This window comes from Manihot esculenta, chromosome 3, assembly GCF_001659605.2.
Source record: "Manihot esculenta cultivar AM560-2 chromosome 3, M.esculenta_v8, whole genome shotgun sequence".
NCBI lineage: Eukaryota > Viridiplantae > Streptophyta > Magnoliopsida > Malpighiales > Euphorbiaceae > Manihot > Manihot esculenta.
In genome coordinates this window covers 25,011,964-25,034,198 of record NC_035163.2, presented here as the reverse complement: position 1 = coordinate 25,034,198, position 22,235 = coordinate 25,011,964, and the positions used below count along the sequence as shown (strand labels likewise).

The window sequence follows — 22,235 nt, the reverse complement described above, 5'->3', positions numbered from 1 at the left end:
TTCTAGTACTATATAAATGAAAAAGAAAACGACACCGAAAGTGACGCACAAAAGGATCCACACACCATCATATATCCTTTGGAAATAACAAGATTTTGTTTTCCCGAGAAAATAACAAGATTCGATCTAGTATCTATGGATAAATTTTTCTTTTAAAAAAAAAATCATATCTTTATTAGTAGAGGAAAATCTCTTAAATTGTATGACAAATATTTGAATAACGCGATAGGAAGAGTAATATCTATGTGTTAATTTTCCTACAGCCGTTTTGTCTTTTTCTTTCACCGTTAATCTTACATTTTACTTTCCATGATTACCGCAAATGACAATAACTAAATTAGACTGAAGTTTACTCATTAATGCATAAAAAATTAATTCAACAATCTTGTTTACTGAGTCATTGCATTTCTTTTTTCCCACCGCCTGCCAAAATATTTCTAATTCTTCATGTTGGAGGCCTATTTGATATTCTCTAAACTCTCTTTTGGCAACCCAGTGCATCACGTTTGATAATAATCAGTATCTTAACATGTAATTGTCCTTCACAGTTTGCAGACATTCACTTTTAATTGAGTTCATGTAATTTTGAGATTCTTCAATAATGGCGCAAAAATGAGTCCAAAATTCCCATAAATATATTAGAAATGATACTTGGAAGGATGTTATCCAAGCAAATTGTGGATTGTTGGTCGTAAGAGTTGTGAATCAGCAGGTCCAACAGACTTTTTGAGTGTTCTAGTTTATTTATGCATGAAACAACTCGAAGCATGTCAAGCCACAAGCCTGCAGCTCACCTGAAAAGAGAAGCTGACCATCAAAGCAGGACCCTATTCTACTAGTTCGCAGCATCCCCTTGGAGACCTGGTTTATATGTCATTCAACAGTTATCTTGTGGAGGAACCTTGGCTCCTGAGCTACCACCTTGGTTCCTCCTGGAAAGAAATTTCCCATGTAAATATCAGCAAGTGAAGGCAAGCCACTTCTGCAGCCAAGCCAAATAAAGCAAACATTTGAAAAGGTTCATTATCTCTGATATCATTCCCTTAATTGATTCAATGGGTCTTTTTTTCTCCACGCTAGCACTTGTTCTGTTTGCTCCTGTTGCAGTTGGCCTGTATCTTTCTTCTTTTTTCTGAAAAATTTCGGTTCTTGAATTCTCCTGCCTGTGAGTTGAAGTCGAGAACAAACACATGATGACAAGTAGCAAAGCTTAGTTCACTTTTCACAGTTCATTGCTACACAAGCAAAATAACAAGCATCTTATAATCTAAACTCTGTTCCGATTCAGAAGAAGATAGTGCAGAATTTTTTAAAAAGAATAAAAAAGAGAAATTCCCACATCATTGTTTTAGTTAGTCAATAAAAAATTGAGATGATTTAAATTTTTAGTAGAAAAATAAAGCTTTGATTTTCTTTAAGTGTAGCAGAAATCTGAATCTTTAACTATTTATAGAATATATACTTCGGAAAAAACATTGTCTATTAAAAATATAGAAAAGAGGGTTTCTATTTTCTAATTTTTTTTATAAAAGAAATGTATTTTTCTTTTTGCCAAAAAAGAGTCTCAAATACCAGAAAAGGGAAGCAGAAACCCCTAAACCCTCCTTGGTTCCCAAATGCCCAGGCTCAAAGGCTTGAGCTCTCTCTTCCGCTCCTCGGTAAAACCCAAAGCCAAAGCCAAAGCCAAAGCCGCTGCCGCCACTGCCACTGCCACTGCCACCGTTAAAAACTCAACGGCAATGGATGCAGCTCTTAAACAATACGTGTCCTCCCTCGACATCTCATCTCCATCAATTTCTCATTCCGTCGGTAAGAGCTCAGTGAAATACCCCAATCCACCTCCTGATCCTATAAATGCTCATGCTTCGCTCGCCGTTCGCACTGTTCTTCCCATGCTCAAGGCAGAAGGCCCCGTTTTAGGTTCTGGTGCGGCTTCTCTCCAACGGAGGAGAATGTTGTTTTTTCCCCCTTTTATTTTTTGTTTTTTTTTGCCTTTTAGTTTTTAAAATAGCAGTTCTCTTTTGGTTGGTTTATTGCAGAGAAAGAAACCAAGCAGCTAGCGGAGGGCATTTCATCGATATTAAGAGGTATGTATTTTGCGAATTTTGAACCAATAGATTTAGTTGTTGCCTCTTGTGTTCTTTGGCACTGAATAATCAAAATGGCGCGAAGAAGTTGTGGGAAGACTAATTTCATGTAATGCCATGCGTTGGCATTTTAAAAGAAAGGGGAGAAAATAGAGCATAAAAGAAAAAGCCCCAAGATTTTTAGCGTTGCACCAGAAAGGCCTTTATACTTTACATTGCAAACAAGCGGGGAAAAGAGTTCTGAATTAGTGTGCAAATTGCTCCATGCAATTGGCCAGAGAATGTTAGACTTGCTTAAAGAATTTAGAATTTTTAGCATTGGACTTTTAGCTATCTTCCTTAATGGGCGAATTATCAACAATCTATATCTTCATCTATGTTTTTGAAATGTTAAATTATTTTATAGTGTATATTTGGATTGAAGTGTTATTTTTTTTCAGCTATTGCACAATGCAATGCTATTTAGTGCTTTATTTCACTCTGCAGATAATGATTCACATGAGACAAGCAGTAAGAAATCCTCTGAAAAGCAGTTGGAAATACCTTGGATTCCAAATTTCTATAATGAGGTTAGATCTGAACAACGGAAAGAAGTATCCCGCAAAAGAAAACATATATGGGTTTTCAAATCTACTCAGGTCAATCGTTTTGACCGATTAGTTAAAATGTGTGCACAGACACTGGGGGTACAAGCTACAATTGATGCCTTTGGAAAATTGGGGCGTGAAAATGGTTTGAAAGAATACAATGCTTTGATAAAGATTTGCATTGGGAAGGCTAGGGAAAGTGATAATGAAGATGTTATGTTGGAATATATTTCCAGGGCTTTTCAACTTATGAAGTTAATGAAGGAGCAGGGTTTCCAGCTAGAAAATGAGACTTACGGTCCATTTCTTATGTATATAGTTGATATGGGTATGGTACAAGAATTTGACTTTTTCTGTAAGTTTATCAAGGAGGACAACCCTAGTTCACTTGGAAGATTGGGTTACTATGAGATGCTGCTACATATTAGAGTTGATAACAAAGAAAAGATTCAGGAACTCTGCAATTATATTTCTGTCAACGATTTGAATGAACCTATAAGTTTACAAGGTATGTTGCTGTTGCATTATGTTATCATAGAAACCAATCGTTACCTGCTATGTTTGTTTCACTTTCAGTATCAAATAGAGTTAGCATCTAAGAAATAACATAAGCAACCTATGTTCTCTTGTGCATGCTCTACAAGATTAGTTAACTTCCATTATTAGGTGTTAGTGCAACCAACAAATATGTTACTATTTTTGCAGAAAATTATTTGTTAGCACTTTGTGAAACGGACCAGAAGAATGAGCTGTTGCAGTTGTCAGAGATTATAGACATAACAAAAGTCTCATCATTGGGCAATGCAGTCAGCATCTTTAAATCCTTAGGGAGACTACTGTTGGAGTCCCTGGCAGAGAAGTTCCTTTTGGAATTCAAAGAATGTGGTATATATTAATTATGATATATCTTTCTTAATTGGAGAATCCTACTTTGTTAAACTACAAGTGGCAACTGGAAACTGATAATCATTTTGGACATTATAATTTTGTATTATGATCATAGTTTTCATAAATTTGTCTGTTGTAAAGATTATTACAAGAAAATAAGAATTGAATAGTCTTGGAATGATTACTCTGCAGATCATCCTAATTTGTATATTTTAATTCTCTGTAACTGCTTTTTGTGTATAAGCTTTCAACTTGCACTAGATGACCTCTAGTGGGCTTCTTTTTTCTCCCTTTTCTCTGAAGTGAAGCTGAAGCTCTTTAAACTTGCTTGCTACTCTGGGCAGGAAATTGATTGAGAACATATTGATCTGAAGAAATACAAAGCATGAATCTCTCCTTAACTGCTTTCTGCCTTTTGTGCATTTCTGATCTGTTACCATGGTAAAATGCAGATTATGGCATAGAGCATATCTCAACTCTCATCTTTAGTTATGCTACTAGCATCCCTAATTTAGCGGTAAGGAACCTTTCTGAATGCTTTTGCTAATTTCCTTGAAGCTCCAATTCTGAAGCCCATCTGCTTCACATGCTGTATTCTTCTTTGTAATGACTGTATCATCTATTACCTGTTGGGCTTGTCCTTGCATTTGAAATTGTGCATAGTAATAATATGTTGCTAGTGGTTTAATGCCTTGAAACTTTTGTTTAGAGAGGGCACTTTGTTTATGCACACGCACAAATATATATAGGGACTCCTTTTTTATTATTATTTTTTTAAAAAAATTATGCTGGTTGATGCCCTCTTGGTGTCCTATAATACTATATTTCTCTTATCAAAATTAATTAAATAAATACTACTAGTTTGGCTCTGAAGATTTGCAATATGCTAATAATTGATTTGTACTACTGGAATAGTGAAATTTAAGGTTTTTTTTTTAAAAAAAAAAAATCATACATCTTTTTGTATTTTGATTATTTGCATTGATGGGTTGGTTCTGCACTAGTGATGAGGTCTTATTTTATCATGCTTTCCAGTTAATGACCTATTTTATGACTAATTAAATGTTTAGTGGACAATCTGCAAACAGCTTGAGCATTAGTTCAACTTCAAGCTTGACCTTCTAATGATCCTAGCTGAGATAGGACAGCTTGTAGCTGCTAAGCTAAACTAGGCATCTCTGATTATCACAAATAGATAGGTTTAATGAGTGGTGTACACTCTGGTCGGGCTGCTAGTGCAAAATTAGACCTTCTCATCTGGTTTGTGTTTGAACAATATATATATATGTTTTGCTTCACTATGGTATGAATTCTTATCAGTTGTAGATCTCAAATGATTGCTTCTTCCCTGTTATTTCATTCTTCATTGATAATGTCTTCAGCTAGAAAGACCACAATGTTGATGTCTTCAACACTCATGACCATTGGAATGTCCTTTACTTATTTTTATCCTAAAATTTTAAACATTATTTGGTCTTAATGAACTGTCTCTAAAATTTGTAACTAATTGTATTTGAAGTTTCATTATCAGTTGGGTGATTACACAGATTCTCACTTGACCACACCTCCATATTTTTATTCATTGGAAGTTCTGAAAAAGTAACTTATCTTGGCTCTTAGGCTCTCTAAAAGTGATGGTTTCTGTTGAAGGTTGAGGATATCATTTTAAAATTCAAAAGCATGCACACAGAGCTGGAGGTTGCACCTACTTTAAAGTCGTATGAGAAGCTCCTGATATTTTGTTGTGATTTACGTAAGGTATGTCTCAATTGTCTTAAACTTGTTTTGGATATGATTTTATTTGAAATTTGAAAATGAGCTTCCTCCTCTCACTTGGGGGTCTAATTCTTTAATGAGGCTTTGTTCAATCTTCTGAGTTTTCATAGTTTATATGTATTAATGTGCACTTGTGCAGATGCCCAATTGATTTGTCTGTCTATCTTGATTCATGATACAGGTGTATGCAGCTCTTGATTTAGTTGACCAGATTTGCAGAGAGGGTTTAACCTTATCTATAGACATGCTAAATTCTATATTGCTTGCTAGTGACGCAGTCTTTGAGTTTAATTTGGTATGTTGCATCAACTTTACACGTTCAACTGCTGTATGCCGTATTTCCCCTCTTCTATTTACATAGAAACAAGTATTGAACACTGATTTTACAAGCCAGAGAAGTTTTTTGCCATTTAAATTCAATTAGAAATCTGTTAATTTTCCTTGTTATTTTGAGATTTATTTTTATATAGTTGATTGCTCTGAATTCTTTCTTTTTTCCCCTTTTTATTTGATTTCAAGGGTCAACGGATTTATTCTTTGATCTGCCAACATAACTTGATACCAAATAGTGAGACTTTCAGGAGCATGATAAGTTTGAGGGCAAAAATGAAAGATGTAAGTTTTCTTTTTCTTTTTTCTTTTTTTCTTCTTTTCTGGCCAAAGATGTAACTTGTTAAATCTGTTATTTCTGTGTATATGGCACATGTACATGTGCATTCATTCATTAGTGCATTTTTTTTTTCCATTCTCATGTTCTTTGCTACTACTTATGAAATAATGTTTCTTCATTCTTGTTTATAATTCACCATTTTAATGATAATTTTTTTTTGCTGTTAAATCCAGTTTGGTGGTGCATATGATCTGCTTAATGATGTAAAGAAATTAAAGTTAACACCTACAGCAAGCATGTACAATGCTATAATGGTAGCATATTTTCGAGAGGTAACATACTCAGCAACATGACATATATTTGGTGTGTTACATCACTTGTGACGTATGTTGCACCATTTTGTTTGGCACTGTGTAAATCAAATGGCTTCTGCAGGAGAAAGTTTTATTGGTTAAAAAGTATTCCTCAGTACTCGCTCTCTCTCTTCATGCAAACATGTAAACTTCCATAGTTAAGCAAACATATGGCTGAAAATGATTAGAAGCATTCATGAAATTCCACCTTGCTTTGTACACCTGTTAATGGAGCATTATATTCATTGATCATAGAGGACAATTCTGAGGCCATATATTCTTTATGTTGATATGGAGATTTAGTTAAACTTAGATCCAGAAATGGATATATTTCTCAACCATTGGAAATACAAATTATTGAAGGTTAAACTTAGATCCAGAAATGGATATATTTCTCAACCATTGGAAATACAAATTATTGAAGGTAATATATTGTGGTCAATCATTACAGCAAAGACCACCATTGTATTTGTAGGAAGTGACAGAATTTGGTAGGAAACAGCTACGAGGGGAAAAGACAAAGTGTCACAATCGAATGAATGATGTGGCTCAGAATAGTGAGCGTCACAATTATTTTTTCGGCTGAATTGAAACATGAACCAAAATGGAGCTCTTTTTGGCAGTATTAGGATTGAGGGAAGCTGTGGTTGGGTTTGAGAACCAGTTCCATTATCCCCTGTTTCATTGCCATATGCAAGTTTATTCTTATATCTCGGAATTCTGTGTCCAACCTGGAGTGAATTCATAGTCTAGTTAAATGAAGCATGATTTCATGAATCTTATAACTTAAAAACCTCATACTATATTTTATGTCTTGCATCCTTCTGTGCATTAACATTCTTGCTTTCCTTTTATACGTATTGCTTTAGATATGAAATTCTTCTTTCCTGTGCATTTTGTTTTTTGACCTCCTTTCTGCTTAATGCTCTGCAGAAAAACATAAATGGTGCATTAACAGTTCTCAAGGAAATGGAACGGGCAGAAGTAAGACCCGATTCTCAAACTTACAGCTATTTAATAGCCAACTGTGACAGTGAAGATCAAATTATCAAGGTAGTTTAAAAATAAATGTATTAGTCATGATGTCATTTTCACTTGTATGTAAAGCAAGTGGACCTACCAATGTTCTCATATGGTAAAAGCAAAAAAAGAAAGGCGTCTGTTGCTACAATATATGAAGGCTTAACCATGTGGATTTATATCTGGTTGTTTCTTGTAGTATTACGAAGAGCTGAAGGTTGCTGGAATTTCAGTTTCAAAGCAAATTTTCATGGCACTCATTAATTCATATGCAACCTGTGGGCAGTTTGAGAAGGCAAAGCTGGTATTTATGCATGCAGCATGTCTTTTCTTGCGGATACGTTTACTTTCTTCTAACCAACATCATTTTGTAATTTCAAGATACACACTTTTGTGTACTGTTGATACTATTTACTCGATTTATTTAGTTGTGATTTACCACTGAATGCTTGCTTTTCTGTTACGCTTGGGTGTAATATTATGTTTATATTTTTCTCATATGTTAATTTTTTTCTCATAGAGGCCATTCTATGTGTTAGGTACTCTTAGAAAAAGGGATTCCTATTAAGAACCTTAACGAAATCAAAAGTGTACTTGTCTCTGCTCTTGCATCACATGGTCAATTGTGTGATGCCCTTGACTTGTATGAAGAAATCAAGGAAGCTGGGAAGTATTTGGAGCCAAAATCTGTCATATGCCTTATTGTAAGTTTTTGATGAAATGTTTCATTCTCTCCATTTTTTACACATAATAGCATTCTTTTCAAATCCTTTTAGGATCATCTTCAATCTGAGGACGAAATAAGTAGATTGCTTCAGCTACTGGAAGAATTGCAAGATCCTGACTATTGGGTGGATGGTTGCTACAGAGTTATCTTGTATTGTATACGCAACAAGCATACAAGGTTTTTTCTTTTCTTATCTTATCTTTCTTTTTCTTCTTTAATTTTTTTTGTACTTCCCCTCTTTGGTACAGGAGAAAATTTTTAAGGCCCAAACTACTAACTCCACCATAGTCAACCCCTCTTTTTCTTCTTCCTACCCAGTTGGGAATTTTATGCTTTCTTGAACAATTTTTGGCTGCCAATTGTCTTATGTTGTTTTTTTTTTTTTTTTTTTATTTGAACTTCTTTTCGAGATCTGGATTTTGCTTATGCTCATTATTTTTATATAGTTCTGCTGTCAATCTGCTCAAGCAACTCAAGGATAGATTCAGCAATGATGAAGTGGCCATGCAAGTTCTTTTTGATGAGGTTTGAACTTGTTCCCCTCTTAAACTTTTGAGGGATGCATGTTTTGCTTGAAATACATAATGTATATCTTATCTTCATTTGTATCACAAATCGTATAGCCATATCTAGGCAGTATACTAGTTATGGTGTGGGAATAATTTCTTGGACTACCTTAAAGTTGGGCATACCTTTAGATTGTTGTTTCTTCTTTACTGACCTGCAAATTTGAGCTATGTAAGCTTCAGTTTTCTGTTTTATTAGTCAATCCCACTTTCATCATGAACCCAATCTGGTTTTGTCATCATATTGTGTAGGTTTTCTCATTATTTGCTGAGACGGAGCCTTCGCAGTTGCACATAGGATTGGAGTTGCTTCAAGCCCTTAAGAATGAGCTTTGTGTTACCCCATCTCGGAAATCTCTTGATTTTCTCCTCAGTGCTTGTGGTAGGGCCAAAGATTTGCGTAATTCTAATTTGATATGGAAAGAGTACAAGGCAGCTGGATATCCTTACAATGTCGCAAGTTATTTAAGGTACACACTTGTCTTTTTATCTTGTTTCTAGTAGCAGTGAGGTGGAACGTACATGTTAAATCTGTTTCATGTCACTTCTACTGGTTTTTATTCTTTGGACCTTTGCAGGATGTATCAGGCCCTTTTGGCTTCAGGAGACAGTAAATCGGCAAAACTTATGCTAGCTAACATTCCAAAAGATGATCTTCATGTTTACGTGATCATCGAAGCCTGTCAAAAAGCTTATAATAGATCCAAATCTGCAAAGGGGAAAAACAAGAAAAACAAGAGCAAGAAAACCCAGAAAAAAGAGCCAAAAGTTAAATGACATGAACCCAAATCTAAATGTGGATAAAAATTATAAACAACACTAGCAACTTTATCGTGCTCGTGGAAAAATCCAAGGCAATAAGGGCCCTGTGGTGAAGCACATAAAAGGAGGAGGAAGAAGCAAAGAAAGTAAAAACCATCCATTTGTGAATGAATAAGCAAAATTTTCAAATCCCAATCCAGTTGAGGATGCTGCAAACCTTTCCAGCCCATTTTAACAAGGGTATTTTCTTCTCCAACATTGGTATGATTGCGGTCGGAACTCCTGGAATTCCAGGTTAGTAAAATGATGAAAACCTGCCCAATTTATACAGGTGCTCTGAACCTAGGAGTTGCAATGGCAATAGGACAGAGCCACAGAACCTTTGAATTTTTATCGTCATCTCATCCAGAGGTGGTTTGTTGTATGCGGGTCACTAATTCCCCCAGAATAGCGACTGAGCCTGTAGCGGATGATTCTATATTCAGTAATCATATCTTTCTTAATGATTCTTTTGCATGATATGCTTCGGCGATTTGATGGGGTCTTTTGATCTTTTCTCAAGGAATATTTATATATTTTCCTTCTCTACATCCTTATCAGAATATATATATATATATAAGTCAAGAATTTGTAGCAAGTGTTCGCGTGGCTGTAGTGCTTCTCAATTTTGCAAGTTGATCGGATTGAGAAAAATGGAAACCGTCATACAAACTAACAACCGTTGAAAGTTTGAATTGCTAATAAATCTCTATGATATCCGTTATTGAAATTTAGAAATTTTTAAGAATTTTGTTTAATTATTTTCTATTGTTCAATTTTTAATATTTAAAAATATGATAAAAATAACATAACATAAAATAATAATAATAATAATTTAAACAGATAGCATAGTGTTTGAAGTGGGAAGCTGAGTGGATCTAGATTAGGCTCATGCTTTTAGATTGGATGCTTAGAAAATGGGAATGATAACAACTAAATGAGGGAGGGAGAGTGATTTGTTGGTGGGTCGTCCTCCTCCCCCTCCGATGAGGGTGTAAATATTTATGTTGTTTTCAGTGAGCAGTGTTTCAAGGAAAGGAGGTTCCTATGTGGTTTATATTTGTTCTCACTATTTTTTTTTTTATATGGGCAAGTTGAGTTTCTAGATCGACTTTCTCCTTAAAGTTTCATGGTGAAAGAAAATGGCGGGTGCTCAAAAGCTTGTTCAAACGTATCCTCTCTTCTTCTCTCGCTCTAATCCAAATCCAAAGGCTTCTACTGTGTGTTTTGGAGACGATGGCTAGGTTCCATTGTGGAAGAACTCTTTCCTTTTTTAGACGTCTATCTCTTCGTTTTTAATGGTTTAAAGTGCATATGTTTTATTAGCTATCGATCGTTGTCCACTTTTTGTTTAGATGATTTTCTATTTTTGTTTACTTTTATTTTATTTAGGGTGTGCGATTTTAATTTCAAAATAATTTTTTATATAAATTAGAATTAAAGTAGATTATTTGAATTTTTTAGAATAAAAACCACAATCTAAATTTAATACGATTTCATATATTTTCAATTTTAGTTCGATTCTAAGATTAGTATTTATTTTAATTTTAATTTCGATATAATTCTTGATTTTTATTATAAAATTTAAATTTAAATAAAATAATTAAATATTTTTAACATAATATTAATATTACTTATATGAAACTAATAAATTTTACATTTTTGAAGTATCAAACATTCATAACATCATATAAGCATTTTCATTTAAAATTTATCTAGATACTAAATAACTAAATATAATATAATCTTTCTATTATAATTTTTAAATTCTTAAAAGAATAATAAGGAAAAAAAAAAGAAAAATTACCAAGAGTTTTTAAAAATTTTATTGTAATGTTTTCGCAATAAATAAATTTCAATTAAATGATATTTTATTATAAATTTCTATGATATGTTGTAATTTTTTTTCTTATAATAACTATGTAGCTTAGCTTAATAATATATTTTTTAAATAATTATAATTAATTTAATTTATTTTTAATTTTATCAAATTATATTTCATTAATATATATAGATAATAACAACAATTACAAGTATATATATATAAATTTAATTGATTTTAATAATTTATGTTTTATTAATATAAATTCAATTAATTTAAAAATAGTGTATAGTATAATCTATTTAAATAAAATAAACTATAATTAACGAATTAAATTAGTTAAATTATACATTATAAATTTTTAATAATTGATTAATAACTAAAATATATAATAATTTCATATTATTATTTTATACATATACATATAATTATCAGTAATAATTATAAGTACATTTATATACATATATCGGTATATATAAAATTATTTTAAATCGATATGTAAAATTATTTTAATAATTTATATTCTGTTAATATAATTCTATTAGTACTATCTAAGGTATATACATAATTTATTTAGATAGAATGTATTTAATTAACTAATTAAATTAGTTAAATTATATTATTATAAATATTTAATAATTTATCGGTAGCTAAAAAATATAATAATTTTATATTGCTATTATATATATATATATATTAGTAATTTATTTTAATAATATAATTTTATTAGTGTATATATTATATATATAATTTATTTAAATAAAACAAACTATAATTAATTAACCAAATAAAATTATAAGCAATTATATGTATATATTTTTTTAAAATTAAATGTTAGGTATTATTTAATATATATATATAGGTTTTTCGATTTAATTTAATTTAATTTAATTTAATTTCCACACTATTAATTTTTTTTATTTCGATTTAATTAAGAATCTTCAAGAATCGTGTACCATACTCTTTGTTTGTCATTTGGGTTAGACTTTTGCCTCTATTGAAGAAGTAAATGCGAGAGTCATGCTCTCTATTCTTGTTGGCCGTGATGGTTGGAGGCTTTGCAGAAGAGGGGTGTGGCACACATGTTTAGTGGTTAGGGTCAAATCACCGGCTATCCTGTTGTATCCCTTTGAACAAAAACAAGCAACTATCCATGCTCAAGAAGATTTTGTTACAGCCAAATACTTTATCCTTACAATTAGAAGTTGTAGCCTCATACTTACAATTAGAAAAAGAGTAAACATTGGCAATGATAATCATGGTGAAGGAGAGAGAATTCTTGGCAACCCATGAATTCTTGATAATTAAAAGAGTTTTTAGGATTGCAATAAAAACTAAGCTGGATTCAAAGAAGTTCAACCATTATTATTAATGTTTAAAAGGAATTAGCAACAAGTATAGCTTGCCTGCATCTAGCCTTGGCCTGCTCAAGCCTCTCACCAAGAGTCTCTTCTTTAACAGCAGCTTTAACCATAGCCAAGTCCATTTCCATCAACTTCAAAACCCTAAACAACTCTGTAACCATTCTCTCCTCTACTTCCCCTTCATCTCTCAACACCTCTGCCTCTTCTCTTGCTCTCTCTGCTACTATTTCTCCAGCCTTAGCTAAAAGAGCTGTTGAACCAAACTCTTTTCCCATCAGCTCCTCCAACTTCCCCAAGAAATCCATTATCACATACCCTTTTGGCTTCTCAACCTCAATCTGTTTAGTCCTTTTCCACCCTATCTCAAAATTCGGCGGCTCAGCTTTTGTAAGTTCTTGTTTTAACTTTCTTTCTCTCAGTATTTCAGATCTTCTTCTCTTTTCAATAGGTAAGGTTTCTGAGTTGTTCAAGGTGGTGGAGTAAGGAGTAGGGTTTTGGGGGTCCTCTTCATTAATGGTGGGTTCTGGGGATGAGGTTGAAGTGCATTTGATGGAGAAGAAATGGGTTTTTTGTGGGTTTTGGATGATTATAATTGATGGGTTTATGGAGAATTGAGATAAGTTCTGGTTTGTGAAGAGTGGATTTGGTTGAGAAAGAGATGGAAGGAAAGTGGAAGCCATTAGAGAGCTCTTCAGCAAAGTGATGATAAGAAGAAGATGAGACTAATTATTTTGCACTTCTGATAATGGTTTTGGATAAAGCGATAAATGGAGCAAAATATAGTTGCTAGGAATTTGGCTGTAATTTTAAAATGATTTTAATTAAAAAATATATTTTTTTCATTTCTCTTTGAAATTTCACCAATTTTTTCATGAAATCATAAAATTAATAAAAGAAAAAAAATATTTTTTTCATAAAAATAAAAAAATAAATATATAAATCAATATTTTTTAGTTTAATATTTCATAAAGTAAAAATAAAAAATAAAAAGAATTTCAAAGTTTGGTGAGGTTTTCCGTGTGCTTCAGTGAGCAACGATAGTGACAAAAAAAAAAATAAAACGTTTAACACTTTTTATTAATTTTAAAATTGTATAATAAATTAATTTTTTATATTAATTTAAATTTAATTATTTATCTTAATCGATTTTATCAAAAAAATTTATAATCCACGATGAAATAAAAATTTTTTTCAAAAAAATTATTAAATAAAAATATCTAAATATTTAAATTAATTCATATTTATATTTAACATTTTAAATTTTATATGATAAAATTTATAATTATAATTAAAAAATTAAATTAAATCTAAAAAGTTAATGATAAAATTAAATATGAAAAGTTATATTGTGTTTTGATATTATTTTGGGTTAATACATGAAGGCAAAATTAAAGTTTCTTTTGTAGAAGAATCTAGAAATCTGAGAGTAGCCTACTCTCGAAGAATGGACTTTCGAGTATGTAAACAGACTTTTCATATTTAATTTTACCATTAATTTTTCACATTCTTCTTCTCCTTTGTCTTTTTGTAAAATTTTTTCTTAAAAATTTGTTAAATTTATAAAAATAAATTATAAAAAAATATATTCGATTGTCTTAGAAAAAATATGCATAAAAACATTAATTTTTTTATTAAATTTTAAATACTAATCAAGTAAAGACAAGTAATTATACATTAATAATCCTCAACATAATAATAATAATAATAAATAAATGAAATTCAAATGCATGTCAAAAGTTTGGGCACCAAGTCTTTGTATGCTTGATCACCAAGAAAAGAAAAGAAAAGAAAAGCAAAGAAAATAAAATCCACTGTTCTTGCTAAATTGCTAACTTATTCAAATTTATATAATACATCGCAGCGCACCAAACTATCAGTACTCCTTACATCATAGCCGTTCCATCATACTACCTCTTTGCCATCCACGACAAGAAAACTTCAGCTTAACCGTGCAAGAAACTAAATTCGGAGGAATATAATCGCTTCTGATTTTGGAAATAACATTGCTTCCTTTAAAAAAAAAAAAATCATTGCCAAAATATAAAATAATTATATAATTATTATAATTAATATAATATATAAAATATATTTTTTTCCAAATAATAATTAAAATTTATTCAATTTGTTTTGTAAAAAAAATTCAAATTAATTTTTATAAAATTATGTAAGGATTTTTCTCTCCACTTATTGCTGTCATCGACTTCTCCCTGTGTTATGGATTTACAAAATAGAAAAAGCGCTGAGTGGTTTGTCTTCTAGTAAATTCTTTAATGCTTAAATTAATATAAGGCCTAAGGATAATTTAAAAATAAATATAAGAGTGATATAATAAATTTATTACTTTTTAGCGATATAAATAATAGTGTTATAATTAAAATAATTTTAAAATGTTAAATTTTAATTAATAAAAAAATATAGAATATAATTATAATAAAATATAAAATAAAATTTATTAATTTATAATTTTAAAAATTATATTAATTAAGTTTTTTAAATTAATTTTAGTGATTAAGTACTAAATAAAATTTTAGATATTTTTCATATTAAAAGATATTAATTAATATTTTTTTAAAAATTTTAATATGTTTTAATATAATTTTTAAAATTAAAAAAAAATTATAATCAAGTGGCTTAATAATAATTTTCACGTAGATTTATATATAGCCATCGGCAATCGGAAACTAACCCAACTACTACAGCATTGAAAACTGACAGAAAGAGACGTAAACAGGAGTCTTTTCCATTCCTTGAAATTTCCCAAAACACATTCGTTATCTTTTGTTTTCTTCGTTATCCATCCTCTCTGCCAATTTCCACCTAAAGAACCCTCAATCTGTCTGTATCATATAATTGGGATTTTGTTTTTACATGTATGCTATTTTTATCTCTTTCAATTTTATTTATTTATTATTTTTTAAACAATTTGTTTCAAATTCCAGAGTATTTATTGGTTTTCAAACTTTTTTCAATTTTTGAAAGAAATTGTAATCTATCTCAGACAGGAAATCCTTAATCTCTTTTGTTTTTTGGGTTTTTTTTTTTTTGAAAAGCCTCCTAAACTGGGTTTTGTTTTCCGAAAGCTCTTTTCCATTGGTTTTGTTTTTTTTCTGCAAAACCCATAAATCTATAGGATTACGATTTAAAGATATAGTCTTTTTGGTTAGTTTGTTTTCAATTAGGAGTTCTTTTCTGGTGTTTTATTAGGTATTTTGTACATATTTATTCAATTAAAATAGTGTTGGGTGGAAGATGCCTGTGACATGACACTTTTCAATCAAGTTCAAGGCTGTTTCTGTTTTGGATTAGGGTTACTTCTTTAATTTTATCAGAAGGAACAGCCGCTGTTATGCTTAAAGCGGGACTTGGAGATTTGGGGATTCTAGCGATTTGGTTTTTGTTGCCTCTGTTTTTTGGCCCTTACTATCATGAGGAATAGTAGTGGTGCACAACAGCAACAGCAGCAGAAGAGACCCAACAATGGGTTTTTACCAAGCTCCTTTCGGACGATTTCGAGCTATTTGAGGATTGTTTCGTCCGGGGCGTCTACGGTGGCGAGGTCTGCTGCCTCTGTCGCTCAATCCATTGTTGATAGAAATGGTGATGGCAACAATGATCAGGTAAACTAGTGTTTGTGTGTGTGTGTGTGTGTGAGTGTGTATGCAGTGAAGATTTTGGCTTGCCCTTGTTGAATTTGGTTTATAAACTGGGGCCTGGGAGTTTCGTCTCTTTCAGCTCGCTTTGTTGTGCATATATCTATGTGGAAGATTAATTTAGTTTGAAAATGTACAGGTTTATGGAAACTCTTCACGACTTTTTTTTTTCTTGTGAACTTCTGAATCAGAACCTTCATAATTGATTTTCACATAAAATATGTAATGTCCAGGTTATGTATGTGTTTTGGCCAATAGAGTTATGTAGTTAAGGTGCTATTACTGCAGCACATTTTTTCCCTTCCTTCTTACAAGAAGAGCTAATTGAGAGAAGGGAAAACTGGGAACAAGGACAAGGATGACGGTTCCTTCTGAGATAATTTAAAGGAAACAAAAGAAACAGGAATTCTTCTGATGGATGTTGTCTGGCAAAAATGCCGCTAAAAATACCATAATGAGGGAAAGAAATAACAACTACACCATAATTACATTACTTCACACTTCACAGCTATTAATTTGATGTAAGCTTCATTGTCCTTTGAGAAGCTTGATTTTATTTTATCGAGGATTAGTCTATATTGAAACAATTACGAAGTGAATTAGGTAGCTGTACATGCTTTTGTGTGTTTTTAGTTAAGTTGACTCTAAATGCCCGAAGGGCTCTACTTCAGTTTTGGTCGTTGTATATGTGTTCACAAATTTGATTTTATCCTGCATTTTCAATGTCTGCTTCTTCTTTCTTTCTTCATAGTAGGAACATTTGTTTCCTTCTGAATTTAGGTTGTTCTATTACCTTCTTCATACTCGCTTGCAACCTGTTCTTACTGCATTATCTATGTTAATGCACTTGCCAGTTATGTAAGCAAGGTATTTCAGGCCCTTCATAGAGAATATAAAATATAATGAAGAATGTAGACTAGGTATTGCTTTGGAAGTTTTGGTGATGATGAAAAAGGAGGGTAATGATAAGAGACGAATTGAAAGTAAAGGAGGGTTTTCAACCTTACTCAAAAGAAAAAACAACCTGGGAGGTTAATCAGTATAAAAGAATGGAAACTAAAGAAGGGCTAATCAATGTTTCCCCCTTTGTGAATTTTAAAAGATGTGGAAGGTTAAATAGGGTTTAAATTTTAAATTTTTCATGCTCCCCATTTGGTCCCCAAGCATACTTTAGTGAATATATGATGTTAACTTGTTTGCTTGTAAAATAAACTCCCACCTGATGTTAGCATGTTAGTTTTTCGTTTACATTACACCTTCTGATCTCTTCAAATCTCCTCCAGTAAAAGGCGATAGAAAGTGGAAGGCACGCAGAAGGTGGACTTCCCCACTTTCTTCTGTTGATGGTTAATAGATAACTTAGGGATACATATTTTGTCTGAAATCTGTAAAATCAAGATCTTTGAGGACATATAGTTCTTATTATGTTCCATTCCTGCAATTTCTAGGTCAATTGGGCCGGGTTTGACAAGTTAGAAGATGAGGGTGATGTGATTCGGCGAGTTCTTCTCCTGGGTTGTCGGTCTGGTTTCCAGGTTTGGGATGTTGAGGAAGCTGATAACGTTTGTGACCTTGTTTCTAGACGTGATGGCCCTGTTTCATTCTTGCAAATGGTACCAAAACCAATAGCATCAAAGAGGTCAGCCGACAAGTTTGCAGACAGCCGACCTCTTTTGGTAGTTTGTACTGATGTGACCCTTTCTGGAGGTAGCACCTTTCAAGATGGGTTAACTACACCATACAATGGGAGCACCCCTGACCCCCATGATCTGGGTAATGTTAGTTTTGTGCCCACCATCGTTCGGTTTTATTCCCTGAGATCCCAATCTTATGTACATGTGCTGAAGCTCAGATCAGCTGTTTATTCTGTGAGGTGCAGCTCTCGAATTGTTGCTATTTCTCAAGCAGCTCAGGTTGTTGACTAATGGAAAAGTTTTCTTTTGAAACACTTGTAATTTTAGCCTTTTGGGGGGTTTAAGAATTAAGTTTTATTTTTGCAGATACACTGTTTTGATGTGGCGACACTGGAGAGAGAATATACTATTCTTACAAATCCTATAGTCACTGGTTATCCTTGTCCTGGAGGTACAGTCTATGGTCCTCTTGCAGTTGGTCCCAGATGGCTGGCTTATAGCGGAAGTCCAATTGCAGTTTCCAATTCTGGACGTGTAAGCCCACAGCATCTAACACCTTCTGCAAGCTTTTCTGGTTTCAATTCAAATGGCAGTTTGGTTGCACATTATGCAAAAGAATCAAGCAAGCAACTTGCTGCTGGAATTGTGACACTAGGTGACATGGGATATAAGAAGTTGTCCAGGTATTACTCAGAGCTTCTACCCGATTCCAGTGGTTCCCTTCAATCAGGGAGTCCTGGCCGGAAAGTCAATGGTTCTGTCAATGGCCATTTGCTTGATGCAGATAACATTGGGATGGTACATGCTTCTCCTTTTTTTTTCTTTTCACCTGTATAACCTTTTGTTTTATCACTCGATCTCTTAGGGAAGGCCATTGTTTAATTGATTTTGCTAAATGTCATATCCCCAATGAATTTGGGATTAAATCTTAGTTGGTCTTGTTATTGTTAATTGTCATATATTTGTTTAGCTTTTTTGGGCTTTATAGATTGGCAACTGTAGTCAACATTAATTTTCGGATGTAAAAATATTATGTTGAACTCCGGTACTCCACCTATGGATAAATATGCAGTTGCTGACAGGTGTGAATGTTCTATTAGATATTTTCGTAGTAGTTATGGATAAGCTTGTCCAGTTTTGTTCTTCTTGTTCTCTATGTTTCAAAAAATGAGCTGGTAGCAAGCTTGAATCTTTTGTGTTTTGCACTTACTTTTCTCTTTTCTCATTTACTCTTGTTCATCAGGTTGTTGTCAGGGATATTGTCAGTAAATGTGTCATTGCCCAATTTAGAGCACACACAAGTCCTATTTCAGTGTTATGCTTCGATCCTAGTGGGACCCTTTTAATTACTGCATCAGTTCACGGCCACAATATAAATGTTTTCAAAATAATGCCTGGACTCCTGGGAAGCACTGTCACAGGTGATGCTGGTACATCTTATGCACATCTTTACAGGCTGCAACGTGGATTTACTAATGCAGTAAGGGCAGCATTATTGATTTGAGTTTTATTTTTTTATACTTATCATTAGTGATCAATGTCATTTTAATTTTTTTTTTTTTTTTGGATTTATATTCCCAGGTTATACGAGACATTGGTTTCAGTGATGACAGCAACTGGATTGTGATAAGCTCCTCAAGGGGGACCAACCATTTATTTGCTATTAATCCCTTTGGAGGGTCAGTGAACTTTCAAACTTCAGATGCTAGCCACACCAGTAAAAATAGTGGACTAGGTGTAATGATGAAGTCATCTGTTCGTTGGCCACCTAACTTGGGCTTACAAATGCATGAACAACAGAGCATTTGCGCACCTGGTCCCCCTGTTACTCTCTCTGTTATCAGCAGAATAAGGAATGGATCTAATTGCTGGAGGGATACAGTTACTGGTGCTGCAGTGGCTGCAGCAGGAAGGTCAGCTTCCCTTTCAGGTGCTATTGCTTCCGCTTTTCATAACTTCAAAGATAACAATGATTTATATGCGGATGGTGCCACTTTGAAGACAAAGTACGACCTTCTGGTTTTCTCGCCTTCAGGCTGTATGATACAGTATGTCTTGCGATTATCAATGGGTATGGATGCAACAACTGTTGTTTCTGGATTAGGAACAGCTCATGAATCTGTTCCAGAAAGTGATGGAAGATTAGCAGTTGAGGCAATTCGTAAGTGGAATATTTGTCAGAAACTAAACCGAAGAGAGCAAGAGGATAATGTTGACATATATGGTGAGAATGGGACTTCAGACAGCAATAAGATATATCCTGAAGGCAAAACAAAGGGAAATTTTCTTCATCCTGAAGGTAGGGGTGCAATTACAAAAGCGAAAATCAGCCTTGAGGAAAAGCATCATTTGTATATTTCAGAAGCTGAACTACAAATGCATCTACCTCGTATTCCATTATGGGCTAAACCTGAGGTATTTTTCTATGTTTGAGGATATCAAAGTGTTAATAGTATCGTGTGTGTTTTTACTTTGGTATGGAACTTGCCCTTATTTTTGTTAATTTTTTGCCAGATATGCTTTCAATTGATGATGGCGGAGGAGATAAAAATGAATGGAGAAACTGGAATTCAAGGGGAAATTGAGCTTGAAAGGATTCCAACTCGTTTGATTGAAGTGAGGTCAAAGGATTTAGTTCCAGTTGTTGACTATCTTCAACATGCAAGGTGTGCAAACTTTTTTTTTTTAATTTATATTTTCCTTTTGAATTTGAGTTTTGCTTGAATGTAAAGGACATACTTCAAGATAAAAGGCAGAATTTGGGAGACATGCTCATAAAGATAAAAAAATAAACTAAGTGGCCTAATTTGAATGACTTTATGCTCTGTTCTGTGGTCAAACAAATCCAATGCCGTGAAAGAAGATTCTAGTTGATTGGTCTTTTATAGAATGTTTTGATCTATGAGAGTATTTCATATATTGATCTAGAGTCCGAAGGGTTGTTTGGGTATTTGGCCGTTATTCTGAGATGCGTTGTTGTCCATCGTGCTGAAGACAAATTTGGATACTTGGTCATGCTTCATTAATTATAAGCCCAAGTACTGTGCTTAATGGTTAGTTGCTGTGCCTGTGAGGGATGGCGCCCGCTTCTTTAACCTTATTCCTTGGTGTTCTAAAAGTTTTTTTGAGCAACAGTTAGGGCTCATGGTAATAATCCTATATTTATCTCATGTACACAGGGTTCCTGCCTTAGGCAGTAACTTTAAGGGGCGTCAGCACCATCAAAGGTCTGTGCCGTCTGAAAGTGGCAGGCTTTCACTTAGGAGCAGCCCTGGCGCCCTTGACTGCATGATTGATTACGCAGCTGTTGCCACTCCCAAACATCAGAATGGGGTTGAAGAAATTGGATGGAATGGTCCTAGGATGCCTGTAGAATCTATGGGCTTTGTAAATGGAAGTAACAGCCCTAAAACAGATACTTGGCTTGAGAATGTAAATAATACAGAGAGCTTAAGAACAGAAGCTCAACTCAAGTTTGTAAATAGTAACAATTCGGGCCCAAACGCGGAGAATCATTTTGAAGATGAGGGTGATGAGTTTGATTAGAGGTAACATTTTCCTTCGTTATATTGAGTTGAATAGTTTATTATTATTTTTTCATGTGCGCAACTATGGTTTTACTCTGCAGGAAGGTTAATTAACCATGTTAATATTTGTGGATGGAATTTTAGACAAGAGTGAGAAGCGCAGAGGGCTTGAACATGAAGCGGAAATGTGGATACAAAGTTTGCTGGGGTTCCAGTCTTCTGTCAACATTGTAGATAACACAGATATATATTTTACAATAGTCAGTTGTAATCTGTAAATAGATATAGCATATCCTTATAGAACTAACTCTTGGTCTCTTTTTCTTATTCAATTAAATTGATTGCAAATTTCAAATGTTATTGTTCATGAGACACAATTTGTGATATAATGTGATTACAGAAAGGCTTGGTTTTATAAGTGTATTTTCTATTCATGTGCAATTGTGTTGGGAAAATTGTAGGCTGGGTGTATATTTGGTTTTCAATGATAAATCTATTGAATTGGAACATTTGGATTTGGAGAAGCTTGAAGAAGGTTGAGTGATCATAGGATAGCAAACAACGGTTTTATGGACTCATGAATTTTTTATAATTGGTTAGGGTAATATTACGTTATAAATAGAATGATTTTTAATCTATAATTCAATGGTTTAGGTTTAGAATTCATAATGAAATTTTTTACAGAAATATTACTTGCACACCAAAAGAGAGGATAGTTTGGGCTAAGACTTGCATTATGTAAGTAACGGAATTTCTTATAATTGGTTAGGGTAATATTACAGTACCAATTAGGGTAATATTACGCATGAAGGAAGGACTTGCA

General features: G+C 33.0%; 3 protein-coding genes across 5 annotated transcripts; 2 read left to right on the top strand and 1 right to left on the bottom strand.

The window, feature by feature from the left end:
- The first annotated feature begins 637 nt into the window (after window positions 1-637).
- LOC110611609 (pentatricopeptide repeat-containing protein At4g04790, mitochondrial) lies at window positions 638-9,892 on the top strand. Of its 3 annotated transcripts, none has more exons than XM_043955288.1 (16): window positions 638-1,018; window positions 2,040-2,087; window positions 2,574-3,182; window positions 3,380-3,559; window positions 4,015-4,079; window positions 5,213-5,320; window positions 5,520-5,633; window positions 5,858-5,953; window positions 6,182-6,280; window positions 7,235-7,354; window positions 7,521-7,625; window positions 7,861-8,025; window positions 8,098-8,225; window positions 8,495-8,573; window positions 8,867-9,084; window positions 9,193-9,892. In XM_043955288.1, exons 3-16 carry the CDS (start codon window positions 2,753-2,755, stop codon window positions 9,389-9,391), a joined length of 2,106 nt encoding a protein of 701 aa, XP_043811223.1. In that variant the 5' UTR covers window positions 638-1,018; window positions 2,040-2,087; window positions 2,574-2,752; the 3' UTR covers window positions 9,392-9,892. The 3 variants fall into 3 exon arrangements, with proteins under 3 accessions (XP_043811223.1, XP_043811221.1, XP_043811222.1); XM_043955286.1 differs by lacking the exon at window positions 638-1,018 and adding an exon at window positions 1,547-1,926; XM_043955287.1 differs by lacking the exons at window positions 638-1,018; window positions 3,380-3,559 and adding an exon at window positions 1,547-1,926.
- Window positions 9,893-12,365: 2,473 nt separating this feature from the next.
- On the bottom strand, window positions 12,366-13,369 carry LOC110610748. Its single transcript, XM_021750807.2, has one exon. It carries the CDS (start codon window positions 13,279-13,281, stop codon window positions 12,613-12,615), a length of 669 nt encoding a protein of 222 aa, XP_021606499.1. The 5' UTR covers window positions 13,282-13,369; the 3' UTR covers window positions 12,366-12,612.
- Window positions 13,370-15,281: 1,912 nt separating this feature from the next.
- Window positions 15,282-21,842, top strand: LOC110611310 (autophagy-related protein 18f). The gene is given in 9 exon segments (XM_021751549.2): window positions 15,282-15,991; window positions 15,993-16,218; window positions 17,700-18,164; window positions 18,252-18,683; window positions 19,129-19,365; window positions 19,467-20,300; window positions 20,400-20,551; window positions 21,065-21,433; window positions 21,514-21,842. Coding segments are annotated over 8 exon segments (2,757 nt in total). The 5' UTR covers window positions 15,282-15,947; the 3' UTR covers window positions 21,432-21,433; window positions 21,514-21,842.
- The last annotated feature ends 393 nt before the right edge of the window (window positions 21,843-22,235 follow it).